Raw genomic sequence first — 21,409 nt, forward strand, 5'->3', positions numbered from 1 at the left:
GAAAGAAAGAAAATGTCTCTAGTTGACCCACGACCTCAACTCTAAACTGCCCCTGCCCTGTGCATGCCGACGCCGCATTTTCTCAATTCCCCTCTTCCTCCAACAACATTTTATACACAAGTTCCTCTGACCGCTTACAAAATTATTACAGGCTTTAGTGAACACGATGTCCCAATACATTACAGCATTGTCCCCCCGTCTGTCTTCCCTTGGAGGAGTGTGTTGATTCCTAAGGGGACCAATCATCATACATCTGACGCAGGGTGGCAGAGAAGGCCAGTAGCGGCCCGGCGAAGCCGAACAGATTGGAGCCAGACACGCTGCATGTCTTCATGATGTTTAATTGTCTTCTGTTGATTCTGTATTGACAGCAGTGTCAGGGCTGATGTAGTGGCTTGGAGAGTAGAGGGTTGTGTCCTGAAGGGCACCCTATCCCTTATATACTGCACTACTTGACGCCATAGGCCCTGGTCAAAAGGAGCGCACTATATAGGGAATAGGGTGTCATTTGCGACACAGCGGTCAGTCGGAGAGAAGAAGTGGAGGGCTAAAGTACTGTTGTGCCTGGGCTTTGGCCGCAGAGCGCCTCACACCCCTACCACTCTTCCGAGTTTAGACCGCAATGCCCCATCGACTCTGACTCTGATTACAGCCCATTGATTGCTCGTTAATTCACTGTAAGCACGCATTGGCTTTTTCTCAGAGGTGTCCTCTCTCCCTCTATTGAATAACGGGAGATGGAGTAAATATGATGAAGTGATTGAGCCCTGTGGGGAGTGATACAGAGCTGCTTCTGTAAAACTGAAGGGCACTAATTCAAAGAATATTGAATGATCTTCAAGTGAGAATCTAAATTACAACAGATGATAAATAAAATCACTTATAAAGACTTTATAGAGCATTCATAGTTCAAGTCATACTACATGAAGTGTGGCATAACAGTCTCTTGCATCTGATGCCTTGCAAAATGTGGCATAACTCCTTTTACCAGCCTTTCAATAGCATGACATTTGCACATGTTTACTAAGTGGAACAAAAATTATAGAAATACAGTGCCTTGCGAAAGTATTCGGCCCCCTTGAACTTTGCGACCTTTTGCCACATTTCAGGCATCAAACATAAAGATATAAAACTGTATTTTTTTGTGAAGAATCAACAACAAGTGGGACACAATCATGAAGTGGAACGACATTTATTGGATATTTCAAACTTTTTTAACAAATCAAAAACTGAAAAATTGGGCGTGCAAAATTATTCAGCCCCTTTACTTTCAGTGCAGCAAACTCTCTCCAGAAGTTCAGTGAGGATCTCTGAATGATCCAATGTTGACCTAAATGACTAATGATGATAAATACAATCCACCTGTGTGTAATCAAGTTTCCGTATAAATGCACCTGCACTGTGATAGTCTCAGAGGTCCGTTAAAAGCGCAGAGAGCATCATGAAGAACAAGGAACACACCAGGCAGGTCCGAGATACTGTTGTGAAGAAGTTTAAAGCCGGATTTGGATACAAAAAGATTTCCCAAGCTTTAAACATCCCAAGGAGCACTGTGCAAGCGATAATATTGAAATGGAAGGAGTATCAGACCACTGCAAATCTACCAAGACCTGGCCGTCCCTCTAAACTTTCAGCTCATACAAGGAGAAGACTGATCAGAGATGCAGCCAAGAGGCCCATGATCACTCTGGATGAACTGCAGAGATCTACAGCTGAGGTGGGAGACTCTGTCCATAGGACAACAATCAGTCGTATATTGCACAAATCTGGCCTTTATGGAAGAGTGGCAAGAAGAAAGCCATTTCTTAAACATATCCATAAAAGGTGTTGTTTAAAGTTTGCCACAAGCCACCTGGGAGACACACCAAACATGTGGAAGAAGGTGCTCTGGTCAGATGAAACCAAAATTCAACTTTTTGGCAACAATGCGAAACGTTATGTTTGGCGTAAAAGCAACACAGCTGAACACACCATCCCCACTGTCAAACATGGTGGTGGCAGCATCATGGTTTGGGCCTGCTTTTCTTCAGCAGGGACAGGGAAGATGGTTAAAATTGATGGGAAGATGGATGGAGCCAAATACAGGACCATTCTGGAAGAAAACCTGATGGAGTCTGCAAAAGACCTGAGACTGGGACGGAGATTTGTCTTCCAACAAGACAATGATCCAAAGCATAAAGCAAAATCTACAATGGAATGGTTCAAAAATAAACATATCCAGGTGTTAGAATGGCCAAGTCAAAGTCCAGACCTGAATCCAATCGAGAATCTGTGGAAAGAACTGAAAACTGCTGTTCACAAATGCTCTCCATCCAACCTCACTGAGCTCGAGCTGTTTTGCAAGGAGGAATGGGAAAAAATGTCAGTATCTCGATGTGCAAAACTGATAGGGACATACCCCAAGCGACTTACAGCTGTAATCGCAGCAAAAGGTGGCGCTACAAAGTATTAACTTAAGGGGGCTGAATAATTTTGCACGCCCAATTTTTCAGTTTTTGATTTGTTAAAAAAGTTTGAAATATCCAATAAATGTCGTTCCACTTCATGATTGTGTCCCACTTGTTGTTGATTCTTCACAAAAAAATACAGTTTTATATCTTTATGTTTGAAGCCTGAAATGTGGCAAAATGTCGCAAAGTTCAAGGGGGCCGAATACTTTCGCAAGGCACTGTATTTAAAAAAAATCATTTTAAAAACTAAAGTGAGTGGCCAGCCCAAATAGCATACCAAACAGCCACCACTCTGCTTATGTAGAGATAATAATCCACAATCTTTTTCTTAAAAAAATGCATCATTACTAAACAAGCCCCGCGTTCTCTTCAGTTTCCAAAGGTCCTGAGCCCATCAGCAGAGCTGTTAGAGCTGTGGAGACTTCCGCATCACAACATGCTCATTAGTGAGCTAGCTCCAGTCAGAAGAGACCTCAGAGGACAACACAACACCAGACCAGACAACAGAGCAGCACAGCCCTGGCTTTTTGAGGTCACGGAAGTGGAAAAGGGATTTGGTCTGGGCCCACCCCAGGCGTTAGCCTCCAAGGCTGCAGCATGGTGTGGAGTTTCATACAGTATGCTTGGAGCATTGCAAAACAATTGCATACCACAGATGGACTGTTAACACAGATCACGTATTGTTAACGCTCCTTGTGTCTCTCTATCACGTTCTCTCGCTTTCTTTTTCTTTCTTTCATTCTCTCGCTTTCTCTGTCCCACCATCAATCTACGTCTCCCCCCTCCCCACCCCCACTCCCTCTGGCACCAGAGACCCAGATCTCAGGTCATATGAGCCCCAGTAGCTGGCACCACAGTGTATTAGACCAGTCTGTCCTTTCTGGCACTAGCGGGCCTCCAGCCTTCCCTCAGGGTGACTCAGCGTGCGGTCCGAGCCAACAAGCTCATTAATTGCTGTCATTCGGCTCCCTCAGGCCACCATTTTCCCAGCTTCTCCCACAACACAGTTCGCCGTCAGAACGCCAAGTACCTCTTTCTCCATAATCACATTTCCTTTGGAGAGGAATTACTTTGGAATTGCATTGATAGAATTTGAGAGCAGGAAAATTGTGTATTGAGAGAAATCTCAAAGAAAAGTCGGCAAAGGTAGAGAAGGATACTGGAAATAGTGCAGTGTTTGTAACCTGTTGGATCAGTACTATCAGTACGATCTTAAAGAAAGTCGCTGAAGGTAAATAGAAAAGAATACAACTCACAATAAGTCACAGAATAGGGAAGAAATAACACTTGTTCCTGAGATGTAGGGTATCATTCGTGTGGTGAAAGAAAAGATTTCTCTCACGGAGGTTGCGGGCTGGGTGAATAGAGCGAGGCGTGGACTACTCACCTCATCCAGACAGTGCTCATACTGCTCCCTCTGGCTCTCGTTCTCCATGGCCAATGCGGAGTTTTCCTCCTGTACGGCGAAATAAAACACATTTAGTGATGACTGAAATCCACCGAGAGCTTGTCGTCAAAAGCAATTTGTACAGTTTGTATGCATCAGATTTATTTATGAGCCATTTACCAAAAGAGTAATGAAGGAAAAGTAATTAAAATAGTATATAAATAAATACCAGGTGGTGCCTGCTCGTCAATTAAAAAATAAAAAACAATCACAGGTGGTTATAGAACAACCAACATATAATTATATACCCTGATTGACATACACTAAACAAACAAATAGAAACGCAACACGCAATCATTTCAAAGATTTTACTGAGTTACAGTTCATATAAGGCAGTCAGCTAATTGAAATACATTCATTAGGCCATAATCTATGGATTTCACATGACTGGGAATACAGATATGCATCTGTTGGTCACAGATACCTTAAAAAAAAGTATGGCTGTGGATCAGAAAACCAGTCAGTACTGTATCTATTGTGACACTATTTGCCTCATGCAGAGCGATACATCTCCTTCGCATAGTTGAACAGGCTGTTGATTGTGGCATGTTGAATGTTGTCCCACCCACTTCAATGGCTGTGCGAAGTTTCTGGATATTGACGGGAACTGGAACACGCTGTCGTACACGTTGATCCAGATCATCCCAAACATGCTCAATGGTGACATGTCTGTTGAGTATGCAGGCCATGGAAGAACTGGGACATTTTACGTTGCACAGATCCTTGCAACATGGGGCCGTGCATTATCATGCTGAAACAGGAGGTGATGGCGGCGGATGAATGGCACGACACTGGGCCTAAGGATCTCGTCACAGTATCTCTGTGCATTCAAATTGACATAGATAAAATGCAATTGTGCTTGTTGTCCGTAGCTTATGCCTGACCACACCATAACCCCACCTCCACCATGGGGCACTCTGTTCACAACTTTGACATCAGCAAACCGCTCACCCACACAACGCCATACACGTGGTCTGCAGCTGTGAGGCCGGTTGGACATACTGCCAAATTCTCTCAAACGAAGTTGGAGGTGGCTTATGTTGGAGAAATTAACAATCAATTCTCTGGCAACAGCTCTGGTGTACATCCCTGTCAATTGCATGCTCCCTCAAAACTTGAGACTTCTGTGGCATTGTGTTGTGTGACAAAACTGCACATTTTAGAGTGGCCTTTTAGTTTCCCAAGCACAAGGTGCACCTGTGTAATGATCATGCTGTTTAATCAGCATCTTGATATGCCACACCTGTCAAGTGGATGGATTATCTTGGAAAAAGAGAAATGCTCAATAACAGGCATGTAAACTAATCTGTGCACAACATTTTAAAGAAATACGCTTTTGTGCATATGGAAAATGTATGGGATCTTTTATTTCAGCTCATGAAACATGGGACCAACCCTTTACGTGTGGCATTTATATTTTTGTTCAGTGTGGATGTGAAATGATACTGCATATGTGGCCAATGAAAATAATGCCAAAGGCATTTGTAGTCTCTCCAATCTTTGTTTTCATATGAAAAACTATTGATGCAACAAATCATATCTGTGTTGTGTAGCGCAAGACTATACTGCCAGAGAACAAGATAACAACAAGAGAGGATTTGCCGGAGGTCGAAAAGGTCAGGTGTCAACCATAAGACCGGGGCCAACTAATAAAAACCTGCAGAAGTATCTCACAATGAAAGGTCAAGGGGCTTGAAGTTATGATCCTGAACTTTAAAAGGTACAAATAAGAAGTTAGGTAGAATGGGCTAGAAGGGGCTAATGTGAATATGTCCTTGTTTTAAGTGAGGGGGGGGGGGGGGGATATTGCTTCACCTTTTAAGGGAGAGGGGCTATTGATCTCCTCTGTTTCTAGTTTGTCAAATGCAGGCGGTCCAGGCAGGCCATATTAGAAGCTGTCAACATCGCTCCGGCTAGCTCGCCTCTCTCGGCGCATGCCCTTTAGTACAAAAAGCCAACCTTTGATTAAAACCCAGGCTAAATAATTGCACCTAACATATTCCCCTGCCTTAATCAAAATGGCACAGAGCTATAACAAATGAGCAACTTTGAGATGTACACGAAAAGCCTTTTACAAAAAAAAAAATGTACTTGTATTAATATTAGTAAAGTAAAAACTCCTAGTGAAGGCAAATAATTACCCAAAGGTTGCACATAAGCATGTTTTTGAACGTTTGTATCATATTCCTTGTGTGGGTAGTAACTGGTTGAATCATCTTTCTCTATGGAACAAGGGGTCGGAGAAAGGTGAAGTGGCGTGCTATATTGACGATACTGTTGATATGGGAACTGTGTGGAAAAAATGTGTCTACTTCCATCAAACTGAACCTAACCTGATGAACACACATCTAAAAGCATCCGCGATGAACGCTGAACATTTTCTGCTCGCATTAAAAGCATTTGAGATACTTTCACTACGGTGCTCTTTTGCCATCTTCTATTGCAAAACGTCATGGAGAACGTCTGACGTCTATTTGAGCTTAGTTGAAAAACAATATTTTGCACAGCCACAGTGCATAATCAATTGTACCGTGAATGAATGCAGTGCTCGGCTGTGATGCGTTGTCAACAAATGCTAAACGAAATAAATGTCCCATGTCAGAAAAAAACATTTTGAATGGGGATGAAAAGAGCAACTAAATCACATAACAAACATGTATTCAATGTATTGCTCCTACAGCCGCTACAATTAAAGCATAGCAACCACAACTGCTGTTGCCATAGATTCTGAAACATGTCAATTATGCATGCCATTATAAGTTGCTTTTTATAGAACAGAATAAATGCATGATCATCCATGATTAGAGAAGTGGTTTTCTAGAATCATGGATGTGTTTTTCTTTTAAACTTCAATGGAAAGTAACTAGCTAGAAAACAGAGTTATAAACAGCAGGGGTTTTTTGCTTCTGGCTTACAGTAGGTTTTGAATTGGGGTGAAGAGGGTGGAGAAGGGATGAGGGATTGTATGGACAGGGCTAGAGCTGGCTGCATCACAGTCAGTTCTCACTCGGCCTGTAATTGAACAGGAGTTAGAGCCAGCCCTGCACTGAAACCAGAGTGCCAGCTGTCCATCTGTGACGCCTGTACGCCAGGCCTCCTTTCCCTGGCACCCGGCTGCCAACTGTGCCAGCCAAGCTGCATGGGCACAAGGCTGGGCAATGGGCATGCACACTTGCTCGAACTGCAGACAGTTACCCGAGACCCAGTCACTTGCTTGCTCGAGTGCTCTGTCTTACTATGGAGTCTCTACAACACTTACTTGTGTGGAAAGCTAGAAGCATTGAGAGTTGAGTTGGAATGGATGAGTTAGGTACAGGTATATCATCTGTAGCGGTGACTTCTATTCTATCCTATGTCCACTCGAGATGAACCCTAACTCATTTTGTCCTTCGACTGAAAGTCGAATCCCTCAACAACACTACTTCCATTAGCGTTTTTTTGGGCCGTAAAAATATATATAAATAAGAGTAGCAGCGTTAACTGATCTTTCAAGCATCTGTGAAAAGAACAACCAGTTTTTTTTCTTCTCCAAGATGTTTTTTTTTTCTCTAAAGGTTTCAATCTAAACCTAAAGGCATAGCATGCCCTCCATGGTAATGAATGATATCAGTTGGGCTGGGCTGGTGGGGGGGGGGGGGGATAGAAATGGGCGCCCTTACTTAGTGTCATCACCGTTTACACATAACAAAAGGCCAGTGATGTATTGCCTCGCCCGTTGTTTTAGCCGGTTCTCTTCTGGAGGAGCATCCATCACGGATGCAGCGGGACGGAAGAAGATGGCAGATACATTTCGATAAACTCATTTAGAATGTGGCTTTTTGTGGTAATGTGGGAAGCTTCCTCCGACAAAATCACGAGACAGGCCAGTCGTTATTTTCTTTGAGTGCAGGGAAGACAACTTATACAGTGACAGAGGAGCCATAAAACAACAAGCAATTACACTGCATTTTGTTCTAATTAGCTTTAACTGCAATTTCTGTCAGCGTAGAGTTAGTGTCACTGTTAATAATGTATGTAGAACGTGCCGGTTTCTTGGGGCGTCTATCTCTGGCAGCGTTTTCTCATGTCTGAGCTGTCCATAGTGGCTGAGGAGAAGACCTGGGTTCAAATAGTATTATTTGTTTTTTTTAAATACTTTTTCTGCACTTGATTGAGCTTGTCTGGCAGCAATGGGACCAATGGAGTAGTCCTAAACGTGCAAAACCAAACCCTTCCCAACGGGCACTCCGGTAGGTGCTCTATCATACACTCAAAGTATTTGAACATTAGCCACAGACCCTTCGTAAATGAGTAGGTGGGTCTCAGAGCGTAATTTGATTACGTCTTAATAGACTTAGCCCCTTTAATTGCTGAGGAGATCTGAAAGCCTGGTGTGTCAGTCTAGTGGGTGTACTGTATGGTCGGAAACAATCAGAATCAGAAGGATTACTCAAAATGGATTTCTGACTCAACTGTTGCTAATGCTGAGAACAGAACACACAGTAGAACAGTGGAGGAGCGCTATGGAAATGAACAAAGACAGTTGTAAAAGCCCCAAGTTCCGAAACTTGAGCCCTCTGTGGAGCGCTTTGCTCTTCAAACAGCAGAGCGCACAATACTTTGATAAGACCATTATGCTCCAGACTGCAAACATAAGAAGGAGAGCCTGGTCGCGGAGGGAGAAGGGGACGAGGGAGGCGAAGAGAGGCGGAGCCATGTTTTGAACTGTACCTCTAGGGTGCGCAGACGCTCCAGAAGGAGCTTTGTTTGGTCCTGAAACTCTTCCGCTCGGCTGATGCTGCCGATGTCTGGCAGCAAAGGGTCTCCAGAAGACGGCTGTGGGCCGCCACCGCTGCTGTTCTGCTCTAGGCTGTCACGCGTCTTCTGCACCTCCTCCGAGAGTTTATCCTGATAGACAGACAAGAGGAGAGAGAGAGAGACAGAGAGAGAGACAGAGAGAGAGAGAGACAGAGAGAGAGAGAGAGAGAGAGAGAGAGAGAGAGAGAGAGAGAGAGACAGAGAGAGAGAGAGAGAGAGAGAGAGAGAGAGAGAGAGAGAGAGAGAGAGAGACAGAGAGAGAGAGAGAGAGACAGAGAGAGAGAGAGACGGGAGAAGGAGAGAAATAGAAACCGATAGAGAGAGAACAGAGAGCGAGAGGGGAAGAGAGAAAAAAAACAATTAAACTCCAAAACATCCCCTAATCCCTAATCGCGTTTCACTTGTATTCCAAGAGAGTGGCAGTGACCTTGAGACCTCTCCATCTTGTCTGCCGATAGGGGACCCCACACCCCCCTTTTCCCCCCTTCACACCCTGCCTCAGTCTCCAGCTGTGACACTAATAAGAGAGAGGCGGAAATTAAAAGCAAACACAATAAAATGATGGGGTCCCTGATAATGGCTCACCAGGAGATTCACAGACCAGACAGCATCCTGACATTGATTAGCTAATTAGGTACTGTACATTCAACACAGGATATAGAGTACTGGTAAAGGAGGATATGTCATGTGTCGTCTGTCAATTATTCAAAGTATTTTCACACTAACCTAGAAGTCAAGGAGGGATTTTCTTTCACTCCGATATTACCATTCAAATAAATGATATCATGCTACGTTGGCCTTAAATCAGTACACCACGTTGTTTTGTATGTGATATTGAGACATATGAAAACCATAGCATAGCCTGTTGTTAAATCTAATATACTGTATTTACAACAAACACCAGTTTCCTTACAATTCCATACAAAACCCCTACCAGTGGGGATTTATGATGGATTTCCTGCATCCAAAAACAAAGTGATATGCCGATAATATGAAACGCTTCCTGGACGAAACTGGGCATTTATCTGTATGCATTGAATGTGCTTTAAAAAAACAACACCGCCTCTGGGGTGATATAGTTGCCATGAATCCTAGATGTAGGTACATTTCAATAGGAGAGATTGGGACACCTTTAAATACTCAACATGCAAGGCTTAGTCCGATCGAGGAGGTCACAGCCCTTTCATTTGCAACATCCATTTCACAAACCCTCTTTATCTCCGTCCTATTCCAAATCTGATCAAGGACCAGAGAGGGATGAAACTACAATTGAGCTGGGAGTTAGATGTCGTGTAAACCTCAACACATGTCTATAGCCAGCCAATGAGCTTTGCAATGCAAGTAAATGGACTCCCCCCCCCCCCCCCCCGAAAAAATCTCACCAAAGCCTTTTGTTGTTATCGCCTGATGTACACCTGTGCACCTCTGTTAAATTTTCATTCAATCCTTCTCTCCCCCCCTTGACAGTTAATTGTCAAGTCTGATGATAGGCTTTCACGGACGCAGACAGCCATGGCTGGAGACATTGATAGATGAGGTTGAGTCCTTGCTAGCGCCGCCATATACAAATGCATTCCAAATCAAGTCGTCCCTCCCGAACATGAATTGGAAATGCTGTCCTTGGCAACAACTAGCATTACATTTTGCTTTGAACTTTAAAGGACTATTCCAATCGGTTCCCAATCTTGACTTTGTTTGATTATTTTGTTTTGCAGGCACTTTGAAACCAGGGTTGTATTCATTTGTAAAAAAGTTAAGCATTTCTTATTTTACAAGTTCAGGTCGCCCCTCCCTATTTCAGTCAGTTTTCTTCCGTTTGGTGCATAATGAATATGACCCACATCTCTCCCCCAGTAATGGCACCATTAATCGAGAGCTTGCTCTCATTACCACAGCCCTGTTATGTCTGATTGCTTGCTGGTTACAGTAGGTACAGTCATCTCGGCAACCTAACATATGTCTCTCTCCACATGTGTATGTTTGCTGCATCCGTTCACATAAGTTAGAGCGAAATCGATCCCCCACACTGACACACATCAGAGCGAAGTCAATCCCCTCCACTGGCACATGTTGACAGATCCTAATTCCATGTTTAATAATCCACTCAGGTTGATTAATTCTGGGGCTGCTGTTCTTCTGTATAATACCCATCATTTGAATAATCACAGGGTATCTGGCTGGGTGGAAATATGGTCCACCGCTGAGAGAGACTCTACACCGCAAAAGGCTGTTATGCCTAGTGCTAAATACTTTATGGGCCCTGGTCAACGATTGTGCTCTGTATAAGGAATAGGGGATTCAGCCATAGAGTTATACTCCCTACGTTCACCCACAAGAAATCTAGCTAATGCGTGATTCAGGCTAATTGAAATGTATACTGCCATACCTCCATTTCCCGTTATGATGCAAATGTTGTATTTTTTTAAATTTGATTTCACCTTTATTTAACCAGGTAGGCCAGTTGAGAACAAATTGTAATTTACAACTGCGACCTGGCCAAGATAAAGCAAAGCACTGCGACACAAACAAACACAGGGTTACACATGGGATAAACAAACGTACAGTCAATAACACAATAGAATAATCTATATACAGTGTGTGCAAATGTAGTAAGAGTAAGGGAGGTAAAGCAATAAATAGGCCATAGTGACATAATTACTATTTAGCAATTAAACACTGGAGTGATACAGTAGATGTGCAGAAGATGAATGTGCAAGTAGAAATACTGGGGTGCAAGGGAACAAAAAAATAAATAACAATATGGGTATGAGGTAGGTACGAGGCTATTTACAGATGGGCTGTGTACAGGTGCAATGATCGGTAAGATTCTCTGACAGCTGGTGCTTAAAGTTAGTGAGAGAGATATAAGACTCTGATTTTTGCAATTCGTTCCAGTCATTGGCAGCAGAGAACTGGAAGGAAAGGTGGCCAAAGTAGGAGTTGGCTTTGGGGATGACCAGTGAAATATACCTGCTGGAGCACGTGCTACGGGTGGGTGCTGCTATGGTGACAAGTGAGCTGAGATAAGGCAGGGCTTTACCTAGCAAAGACTTATAGATGACCTGGAGCCAGTGGGTTTGGCGACGAATATGAAGCAAGGGCCAGCCAACGAGAGCAAACAGGTCGCCGTGGTGAGTAGTATATAGGGCTTTGGTGACAAAACGGATGGCACTGTGATAGACTACATCCAGTTTGCTTGTTGTTTGCAGTTGGAGGCTATTTTGTAAATGACATCGCCGAAGTCAAGGATCGGTAGGATAGTCAATTTTGCAAGGGTATGTTTGGCAGCATAAGTGAAGGATGTTTTGTTGTGAAATATGAAGCCAATTCTAATTTTGGATTGGAGATGTTTAATGTGAGTCTAGAAGGAGAGTTTACAGTCTAACCAGACACCTAGGTATTTGTAGTTGTCCACATATTCTAAGTCAGAACCATCTAGAGTAGTGATGCAAGACGGGCGGGCGGGTGCGGGCAGTTAGTTTTACTTGCATTTAAGAGCAGTTGGAGGACACGGAAGGAGTGTTGTATGGCATTAAAGCTTGTCTGGAAGTTTGTTAACACAGTGTCCAAAGAAGGGCCAGAAGTATACAGAATGGTGTCGTCTGCGTAGAGGTGGATCAGAGAAGAATCACCAGCAGCAAGAGCGACATCATTGATATATGCAGAGAAAAGAGTCGGCCCGAGAATTAAACCCTGTGGCACCCCCATAGAGACTGCCAGAAGTCTGGACAACAGGTCCTCCGATTTGACACACTGAACTCTGATCTGAGAAGTAGTTTATGAACCAGACGAGGCAGTCATTTGAGAAACCAAGGCTGTTGAGTATGCCGATAGGAATGCAGTGGTTGATAAATTCGAAAGCCTTGGCCAGGTCGATGAAGACGGCTGCATAGTATTGTCTTTTATCTATGGCGGTTATGATATAATTTAGGACTTTGAGGGTGGCTGAGGTGCACCCATGACCAGCTCGGAAACCAGGTTGCATAGCGGAGAATGTACGGTGGGATTCGAAATGGTCGGTGATCTGTTTGTTAACTTGGCTAACAAAGACTTTAGAAAGGAAGGGTAGGATAGATGTAGGTCTGTAACAGTTTGGGTCTAGAGTGTCTCCCCTTTTGAAGAGGGGGATGACCGCGGCAGCTTTCCCATCTTTAGGGATCTCAGACGATACGAAAGAGAGGTTGAACAGGCTAGTAATAGGGGTTGCAACAATTGCGGCGGATAATTTTAGAACGAGTTGGTCCAGATTGTCTAGCCCAGCTGATTTGTAGGGGTCCAGATTTTGCAGCTCTTTCAGAACATCAGCTATCTGGATTTGGGTGAAGGAGAAATGGGGAGGCTTGGGCAAGTTGCTGTAGGGGGTGCAGAGCTATTGACCGGGGTAGGGGTAGCCAGGTGGAAAGCATGGCCAGTAGTAGAAAAATGCTCATTGAAATTCTCGATTATTGTAGATTATCGTAATTTTTTTCTTTCAAAAACAAGGACATTTCTAGGTGACCCCAAACTTTTGAATGGTGGTGTATATTTACAAAAAAAATATGTGTGGTTGGTAAAGATACAGACAATTACATAGATAAAAGCCACAATCTGTCTGCAATATTAAAGCTGTTCTACCCCCCCCCCCCCCCCCCCCCACACACACACACACACACACTCCTAATTGATGGTGAATAATAACAATTTATTCTAATGCATGGCCTGTGTTACCAAACAAAGCATTCCTCCTACACAAGCCTCTACGGTTTGGCTTTATAAAGAGCATTTTGGGGGAGTGCTGAGCAGTGCGGTGTTACCTTGTAGGCCTTCATGATGTCCACAGTGTCCACGGCTGTCTGCTCCAGCACCCCCTGGTTCTGCAGCAGCGTCCGCACTGTCTCTTCCATCCTGCACATGCACGCACACACACAAACAGAGAGGGAAGAAGAAGGGGGAGATTGGTTTAGAGCCAGCAACACAAGAGGGGACGGTGGGTTTTGGATCGTACCCCAGTCCCTTCCCACCACAGTATGTGGTACACCACACGATGTGGTGCTGAATGGGTACATATGGTGCTGGGGAGGTTCAGAAGTGCATCCACTGAGGCAGAGTATTGCCTGCCTGCCTGCCTCTGCCTCAGTGCCTCTATGGGACTTGTGATACGGTTGTGCCTCGATTTTTGTGCCAAATAATGATTTCTCTCAATGCAAACCAGAGACTTTTACCCCACAGCCTATATCAATATTCTACACCTCACCCCTGATTCCCATATGAATTACTACAATGGTATTACCTTCTGCTCTACATTCTCCCCTGGCCTATTCCAGGTTTTAAAAAAAACACATCCAGTGAGAGTTGGATCTTTAGGGAGTTTTGTCCAGGATAGGGCTCCCTCCATTGACCCGGCTGAAAATAGGCCTACAAGTCAGAGTACAAAGAGATGGAGCGATGAAACCACAGTGACATTTCAGGAGAGAAATACCATTGTGGAGCGGGGAGAGAAGGCCAGACTTTGATAAAACGAAGGCGAATTCCAAATCATCACACGGACAAAGCCAGGGACACAGCCAGGGACCTAGCCAGGGACCTACTGTAGCCAGGTACATAACCACGGGATGGACAGATGGGTGTGTCACAAGAGCACTATCTTAGGAACGGCATTTCAACATTTCATGGGCAAAAAGACAGCAAAAGGACAGATAACATCAAGTTATCTTGACAGCATTAGGAAACCTACTTGTGTCTCACTGAATTCCCTGTAAGTGTCAGTCACCTTTAAGTGGTGACACTTCTGATCATCCCTTCAACAGTTGACAGGTGACACTGTTAATTGTTCAGGCTTAAACACACTCTGGGGAAGACAACTCAGCCACGTTTGTTTTGTTTGTTGTTTTGTTCTTACATCTGAGCTCAGGGAGATTTTGCCTGTTATCCCATCGCGGTTTTCACAGTTGAACTGTTGCACGACGGCAAAGCGTAGGCAGGGCGGTGCTCTGCCATCATAGTAGCCACGCAATCTGGCAGGCTGAGTTGAAAGCCAGAGAAAAGCCGGCTATAATCAGGCCTAGCTAGCTGACTGACTGAGAGGCTGAGTGAGTAGTCAGGTCTATGGCAAATTGCTGTAGCCCGCAGCCTAGGACACTGTCCTTAATCACTGTGGTCAGGGATAAGGGGTGTGGGACTGGGACATTGTAGTCAGGCCAGGTCAAGGACTTTATGACTGAATGACATAGTAAATCAGATTAGTATGGTATTGGAAGTAACCAACATGTGGTAACTGACTCCTTCAGAGTTGATTGACTTAACATTAGTTGGGAAGCTAATATGGCTGAGCTGAAACACAGTGGGATTCAGTCATCCTCTGCACAAACCTACCGGTGTGTCTACAGTATGACCAGGGTCATGAGTTTTTACTGGTCAGATCATGTCGTAAAGAATAACTCCTGGCCCTTACTTTGATTCACTAGATGAATAGGAGAGCAAAGGCATTACTTACCCAATATTTACATTGATACTGTATTATGAGAGGTTATAAAAAATAAAATACAATCCTGCTTCATCAAAACAACTTTATTTCACTATTTCATTCCCTCAAAATCTTTTCTTCCCTAAAAAAAAAACATATTCAAATCAGATTCTCCACATTCTCCGACACATTACCAGACAGACAGAACGTCACTGTGTAGAGAGGTAGTGGTCTGACCCCGGTGACCTCTACATGGCTAAGTGACAGGATGATGGGGGCCTTTGATGTTCCTCTCCTCTGGCTGGCCTGTGTTTTGGATGAGGACTAGGGGCTCTAGGCCGGAGGTCTGGTGGCTGCGGCTAGCCAGCACCTGAAAGGGTCTCTTTGTGTATTTTTAATAGGGGCTGATTCAGGGCAGATCACGAGAGCACATGGTGTGCCTCAAAAGTCCCAACAAGCAATGCTGGACACGCCCAGGCCCATTCTGAATCTACAACCTGGCCAGGAGAGATGGGCAGAGCAATTCCCCTGCAGCAAACACGCTCGTACACACGCGCACACACGCGCACACACAAGGCTTCCAGTGCTGATTTGAAGGGAATGACTTCAACATGCGTCGGATTCCCCAGACTGTTTGGTCACAGGGTCTTGTATGTGCACCATATAAGCAGAGAGAGAGAGAGAGAGAGAGAGCAGAGGGGGATAAAGGGACCATGGATATGGATGGAAGCCACTGCAGAGAGGTGACAAAGTCTGACTTCATAGTACATGCTGAGCTACAAGGTGCCTGACACCATACCGTGACGGTCAGCATGCTATTCTATGAATCAGGAATGTCCAGGACTAGTTGTAAATGCTCTGCTGAACAGCTTATTCTAATAGTTAACCAATAGCTACCCGGAACATCTGCACACTGTATCTTTTGACTCATCACATACGCTGCTGCTACTGTTTATTATCTGTCACTTTATTCCTACTTGTATATGTACAGTACATATCTACCTCAATTACCTCGTACCCCTGCACATCGAGTCAGTACTGGTACCCTGGGAATATAGCCATGTTGTCATTACTCGTGTATTTACTCCTCGTATTATTTTTCTAGTATTTCTCTTTTTTTCTCTCTACATTGTTGGGAAGCATTCCACTCTTAGTATCCACCTGTTGTTTACGAAGCACGTGACAAATCCAATTTGATTTGATTTAATGCCATGGCGTGGTAATGCCATGACAATTCATAAAGCTATGACAAGTCGTAACGCTATGACATGATGTAATGCTGCAGCATTGGCATTCAAAAGCTACATATGAGAGGAAGCCAAACACATCTTTATCGGGTATCTTTTCAGCTACTAGCCTACAATTGACATATGACACATCTCATCCCTCAGCACCATACATGACTAAGGGAGATTAGCTACACACACAGTGACCTGAAGATAACATTTAGTTCTGTTGTCTCTGTCGTCCTCTTGAAAGGCGGGTTCCAGTTTAGCTCCCATTCATTTGAACCACATTTCTCCCTCCGATTCATCTGGGGGAGCATCACAAATAGGACTGTCTTGGACAATTACCCCTGATAATCACATTTTGATGGTGTACTGATTAGGAATTATAGTGTTTTCTGAAGCTATTTAGTAGTATAATTTGTGAGGACAGGGGAGGGAGATCCACGAGGTTGTTTTGAGTGCACAATGCTTTTTAATTAAAAAAAATAATGGTTTATATGTAATCAAATAGAGTGAGAACGGTTTAAAAGATCCTGGGTGTTTATTTCATTTATCTCTAATAATAATCTTGGATTAAGATCCTAACTGTAATCCATCGACAATTTCAAAACATCCTCAAGTAGCACATGCGCTGTTTAATATAGGCCAGATTCTATGATCTTTAACTCCCCAACAACTTCAGCCATTGCATTTGTCTATGATATTAAATGTAATAACATTGCCATTTAAAATATGTTGGGAATTTCCTATTTTTGTGTGAAACACTTCAAGATCTACGCTATCAACTCTACTTGATGTCAACCCAACCCATTAGAGCTGATAACAAGCAAAGTGGAAAAAATGTTGTGAAAGATAGCTTTGATTCCACACAACAAAAACACATAAATCTGTGTCCGAACAGATTTTACTTCATGTGGTTACAATCTCAGTGGTTGTACATTACCTTCTATTGAGGACCTCGCTGGAGAAGAGGGAGGAAGGGAAGGATGGAGGGATGGATTAAAGAAAGCAAAGCCTGACTCGTTTGACCCCCAGACTGCAACAGCTGAATTTCAAACACGTCGGGCAACAGCCAGGAAGTACAATTAAGTCTCCAATCAATCTCCAGCCCCAGGTATCAGGCACACACACACACACACACACACACACACACACACACACACAAACACACACACACACACACACACACACACACACACACACAATCCAATGGGGAAAGGAAGCCAGATGTCTGAATGAGCTGAATGAGGTGTGTTTGACAAGTCATCAGAACATGCAAACCATTGATGGACCAAACTGGCCTGTTAGAGGTAGAACACCCTGTGTGGTGGTCTCCCCTGCTTCCTGTGTCTCACATTACTCATGTCTCAGCTGCTTTCAGATGGCCCAAACATTGACACACAGATTTGCAGCTTCCTGCCATTAAAGCCATGAAAACGTTCACCGCCGTCCAGACTTCAAATAGGACGCCATTTTTATCACCTGTCAATAAAAACTATCAAGCGCTATTCCAGTTGTAGAACGGATACTAGTGAAATTAAATTAGTTCTCAGAGGTACCTCTAACAATGCTTCATGCACAACCAAGGATTTAGCAAAAGAACGACACACACACACACACACAGAGATCTTTAAACGCTCACACTGATCAGATTGCCTCAACTTACCCCATGTTGCTGAATTTGGGTCCGTTGGGGTTCTTACAAACATCCTTTCTCCTAAAAAATGCCACAAACACCGTGCACACTTCCCTAAGCTCCATGGGGACAAGCAGACGGACCAGCCAGCCAGCCTGCTCTCAGCACTCAGTGTCACCGGATGACCCAGACACAGATCAAAATGTGGGTCCGCTAAAATAGGCCAGTCAAGAATCATACAAGCCTGAGTGCTTTTCCCATCGAACAGACACTGCCAGCATGTTTGGATGGTCGTCCGTTAGCTGGTCGCTGGCTTGGAATCATGAACCACACACAACGCGCAGGCCAGTCTCAACCAGTCTCGCTTTCTATGAGGTGGCCTGCCTTGTGGTGGGTCATTATCCAATCCCTATGCTGTCCCAGTCAGGATCATGGTCTGGTGAGGGAAGTCCAAAGGGAGGGAGAAGTAATGGGGGAGGGAAACCCTTTCCCATATGTCCCATGTTAAGCCTGAGCCAGAGGAGGACAGCCCCTGCTGTGTCGACGCTAGGCTAGGCTACGACCAGGGATCAGGTCTGTGGCCACAGGGGGGAAGCCAGGATAGGGATCACTCAGCCTGGGATGAGTGTGAGGGATGGATGGGTGGAGGGGTGGATGGATGGATGGATGGACAGCAGACATGTGGAGCTTTATTAGCTGCCAGGGATTAGGGATGCTGAGTTGAAACCAGCACTTTCTATTGCTATGTAAGTGACTGCTGTGTCGTCATGTCAATACTGTGCACAAGCAATAATCCCACAAATTGACAGACGGGCAGACAGACAAAGACAAACAGACATATTTCTCAGGACACATATTACCATGATAGAGAAAGAGTGAGACCATGAGCTCATGGGTTGGATTGATCTATCTGGCTACTGCAGCCTCCGGGCTCATTGAGAAAAGCCATGGTCCAAACTCTCACTCCATCAACACGGTATTAGGAGCTGAGCTCTCCCAAACCCCCCATTAACCAGGTTTGACAAAGGCAGAATTTGAAAAGTCTTGAGCCCCCCTCCCCCCACCCCCACCAAAAAAAAGAGTAGGGAACAATCATCAGGTTGTGGCTGGATTGGGGTCACAAGGGGTCACCATGACTTGATGGATAAATATTATTATCGCCTTATCTTCACCTGGCAGCAGCTCCTGGAAAACTCACCCAAACTATCCGACTCAGCATTGCGAAGTTCCATTTTTCCGGTTGAACACTCTTTTTCTCATTTCCACTAAATCTCCTCCACCTCTATAAATGCATGTAATTGCCCGGCAGGCCGATAGATTAAGCTAAGCTACTTCTTTATCCTCTTTCAAACTTTTGTTTTGTGGTTTTTCGACCAGAATGGGTCATTGTAGTGGGGACTCTCCTGGCCTCTACCCTCTCCTCCTACCTTAGAAGGCACTGAGCGACCTGGACCCCTAATAAAGCCCTCAGGACAAATGCTGTTGGCGTCTCTGCACTCGTTCTCTGACCAAGCGATACACATCCAGTTTTGTTTAAAGCGGAAAACGGGGGGGCATTGTTCCCCCTTTAGCACAGGGGAAGCATTACAAATTCCTTAAACCCTAGGACCACTGGCTCTTTCAAGTTACCTTTGACCCCTGACAATGAGACATGCATGACGGGGAGGCAGGGTGACATCAAAGGGACGAGTGAGACAGTCAGAGGCCAGGCAGGCCAAGGCAGTCATGTCACTGTTTTACAGCCTCCTATTCTTCTGAGAGAGATAACGACAACCTCCAGGATGCTTCCACCATTTTCATTTCATTTGAGTGAAGTACCGTGTCACATAGGGTACAATTCTCACAAACATGCGACCAAAAAGTCACTGCATGGACATACGGATAAGACTTGAGTTAATTCTTCCACCTCTTTTCCCTCCTTTAGTTGAGGTTGGTGTTCAAGCAAATCCATTATGGTTTTCCACGTGTACATCTCTGGCCATAGGAAGTAGTTAGCAGTGAGCTGGGAGCATAGGAAGCAGTTATTAGTAAGCAGTTAGCAGTGAGCTAGCAGTGAGCCAAGGGGCTACCAGCAGAGGCCTCTAGCCCTCTGAGGCTCCCAGGGGATCTGTGGTAGGGTTATGTGCGTGTGTGTGTGTGTGACTTCATATTTGCGTGTGAAGGGTAGCATGTGCGGCCCACATGCAGCACAGAATATCACTGACGGGCCCCAGAGGAGACACTTAGGGAGGATGACAGGATGAATCGTATTACTCCACAGCACAGCTGTCACGTCCTGACCTTAGTTCCTTTTTTATGTCTATTTTAGTTTGGTCAGGGCGTGAGTTGGGCTGGGCATTCTATGTGTTGTTCTATGTTTTTGTATTTCTGTGTTTGGCCTGTTATGGTTCTCAATCAGAGGCAGCTGTTTATCGTTGTCTCTGATTGAGAACCATACTTAGGCAGCCTGTTTTCCCACTATGATTTGTGGGTAGTTGTTTTCTGTCTTTGTATTAGTTACCAGACGGAACTGTTTCGGTTGTTCTTTTTGTTACTTTGTATTTTTAGTGTTCAGTACTATTGATTAAAATGACGAACACTTACCACGCTGCATATTGGTCCGATCCTTCCTACTCCTCCTCAGAAGAGAAGGAAAACCGTTACAACAGCCAGGAGCACAGCAGTCCCGCAACTGCGTCAGGTTCTCTCCCCTCTACACACAACCTGCTGAGGTCCTTGTACATTCCCTATCATAAGCATCTACTGTGCTTGGCATTGCTACTATGTAATGAAGTACAGGGTCATTTCAAGTTAGATTTGGCTCCCATGTTGAGTTCCAAAATGTTTATACATCTGTACAGTAATACCCAGAGCCATGTATTAAAATACTTTGGCCAGGTTTTGGAGCGGACGCCATGTTAGCGCCTTTATTCTCGACATTGTGATGAGGTAACAATAGGAGAGCGCCTCTCAAAATCCCCTATGAAATTACCTGCTGTGAACAATCAAAACAGAGCAGCGAATTTAACCAACTTTTTATTGATCAGCATTCGGGATAATGTATTCGGGATGAGGTTTTTGAAAAGGATCCAAAATGAACAGAACAAGGCGGAAGCGTCCATTAACACAATAGCAACGGCTATAGAGGAGAAAGAAACCTCACTGGCTCAACCCTCAAAATAAATGACTTTAGTAGCGGCTATTAAGGCACAAGTGTCTCTATGCATTGACCATGTGTATCAGTCTACGTGCCTGATCATGTGTTGACAGGTGTTCATATTACGCCATAGACAGCGCCTGCCTGCCTGCCTGCCTGCCTGCCTGCCTGCCTGCTTGACGAGTGCCACCGCCACCAGATCCATACAACTTCCATAAGGTCACTGCATATTCCATGTCACTGTGCCACGGGCAGTCTGCTGGTCTGCATCC

The 21,409-nt window shown here is 44.5% G+C and overlaps 1 protein-coding gene across 6 annotated transcripts in view; it reads right to left on the minus strand.

The window, feature by feature from the left end:
• Positions 1-21,409, minus strand: part of LOC110495841 (nck-associated protein 5) — a 171,294-nt gene that overhangs the window by 44,471 nt on the left and 105,414 nt on the right. For all 6 annotated transcript variants that reach the window (XR_016488369.1, XR_016488370.1, XM_036952280.2 and 3 more), the window contains 3 exons: positions 13,488-13,578; positions 8,608-8,784; positions 3,838-3,906 (listed from right to left, as the gene is read on the minus strand). Coding sequence is in view for 4 of the 6 variants with exons in the window: in XM_036952280.2 (XP_036808175.2) it covers positions 3,838-3,906; positions 8,608-8,784; positions 13,488-13,578 (337 nt within the window). In the remaining 2 variants the exon portion in view is untranslated. The remainder of the gene's footprint in view (positions 1-3,837; positions 3,907-8,607; positions 8,785-13,487; positions 13,579-21,409) is intronic.

Source organism: Oncorhynchus mykiss, chromosome 18, assembly GCF_057628025.1.
Source record: "Oncorhynchus mykiss isolate SJ-2025 chromosome 18, ASM5762802v1, whole genome shotgun sequence".
Lineage (NCBI taxonomy): Eukaryota > Metazoa > Chordata > Actinopteri > Salmoniformes > Salmonidae > Oncorhynchus > Oncorhynchus mykiss.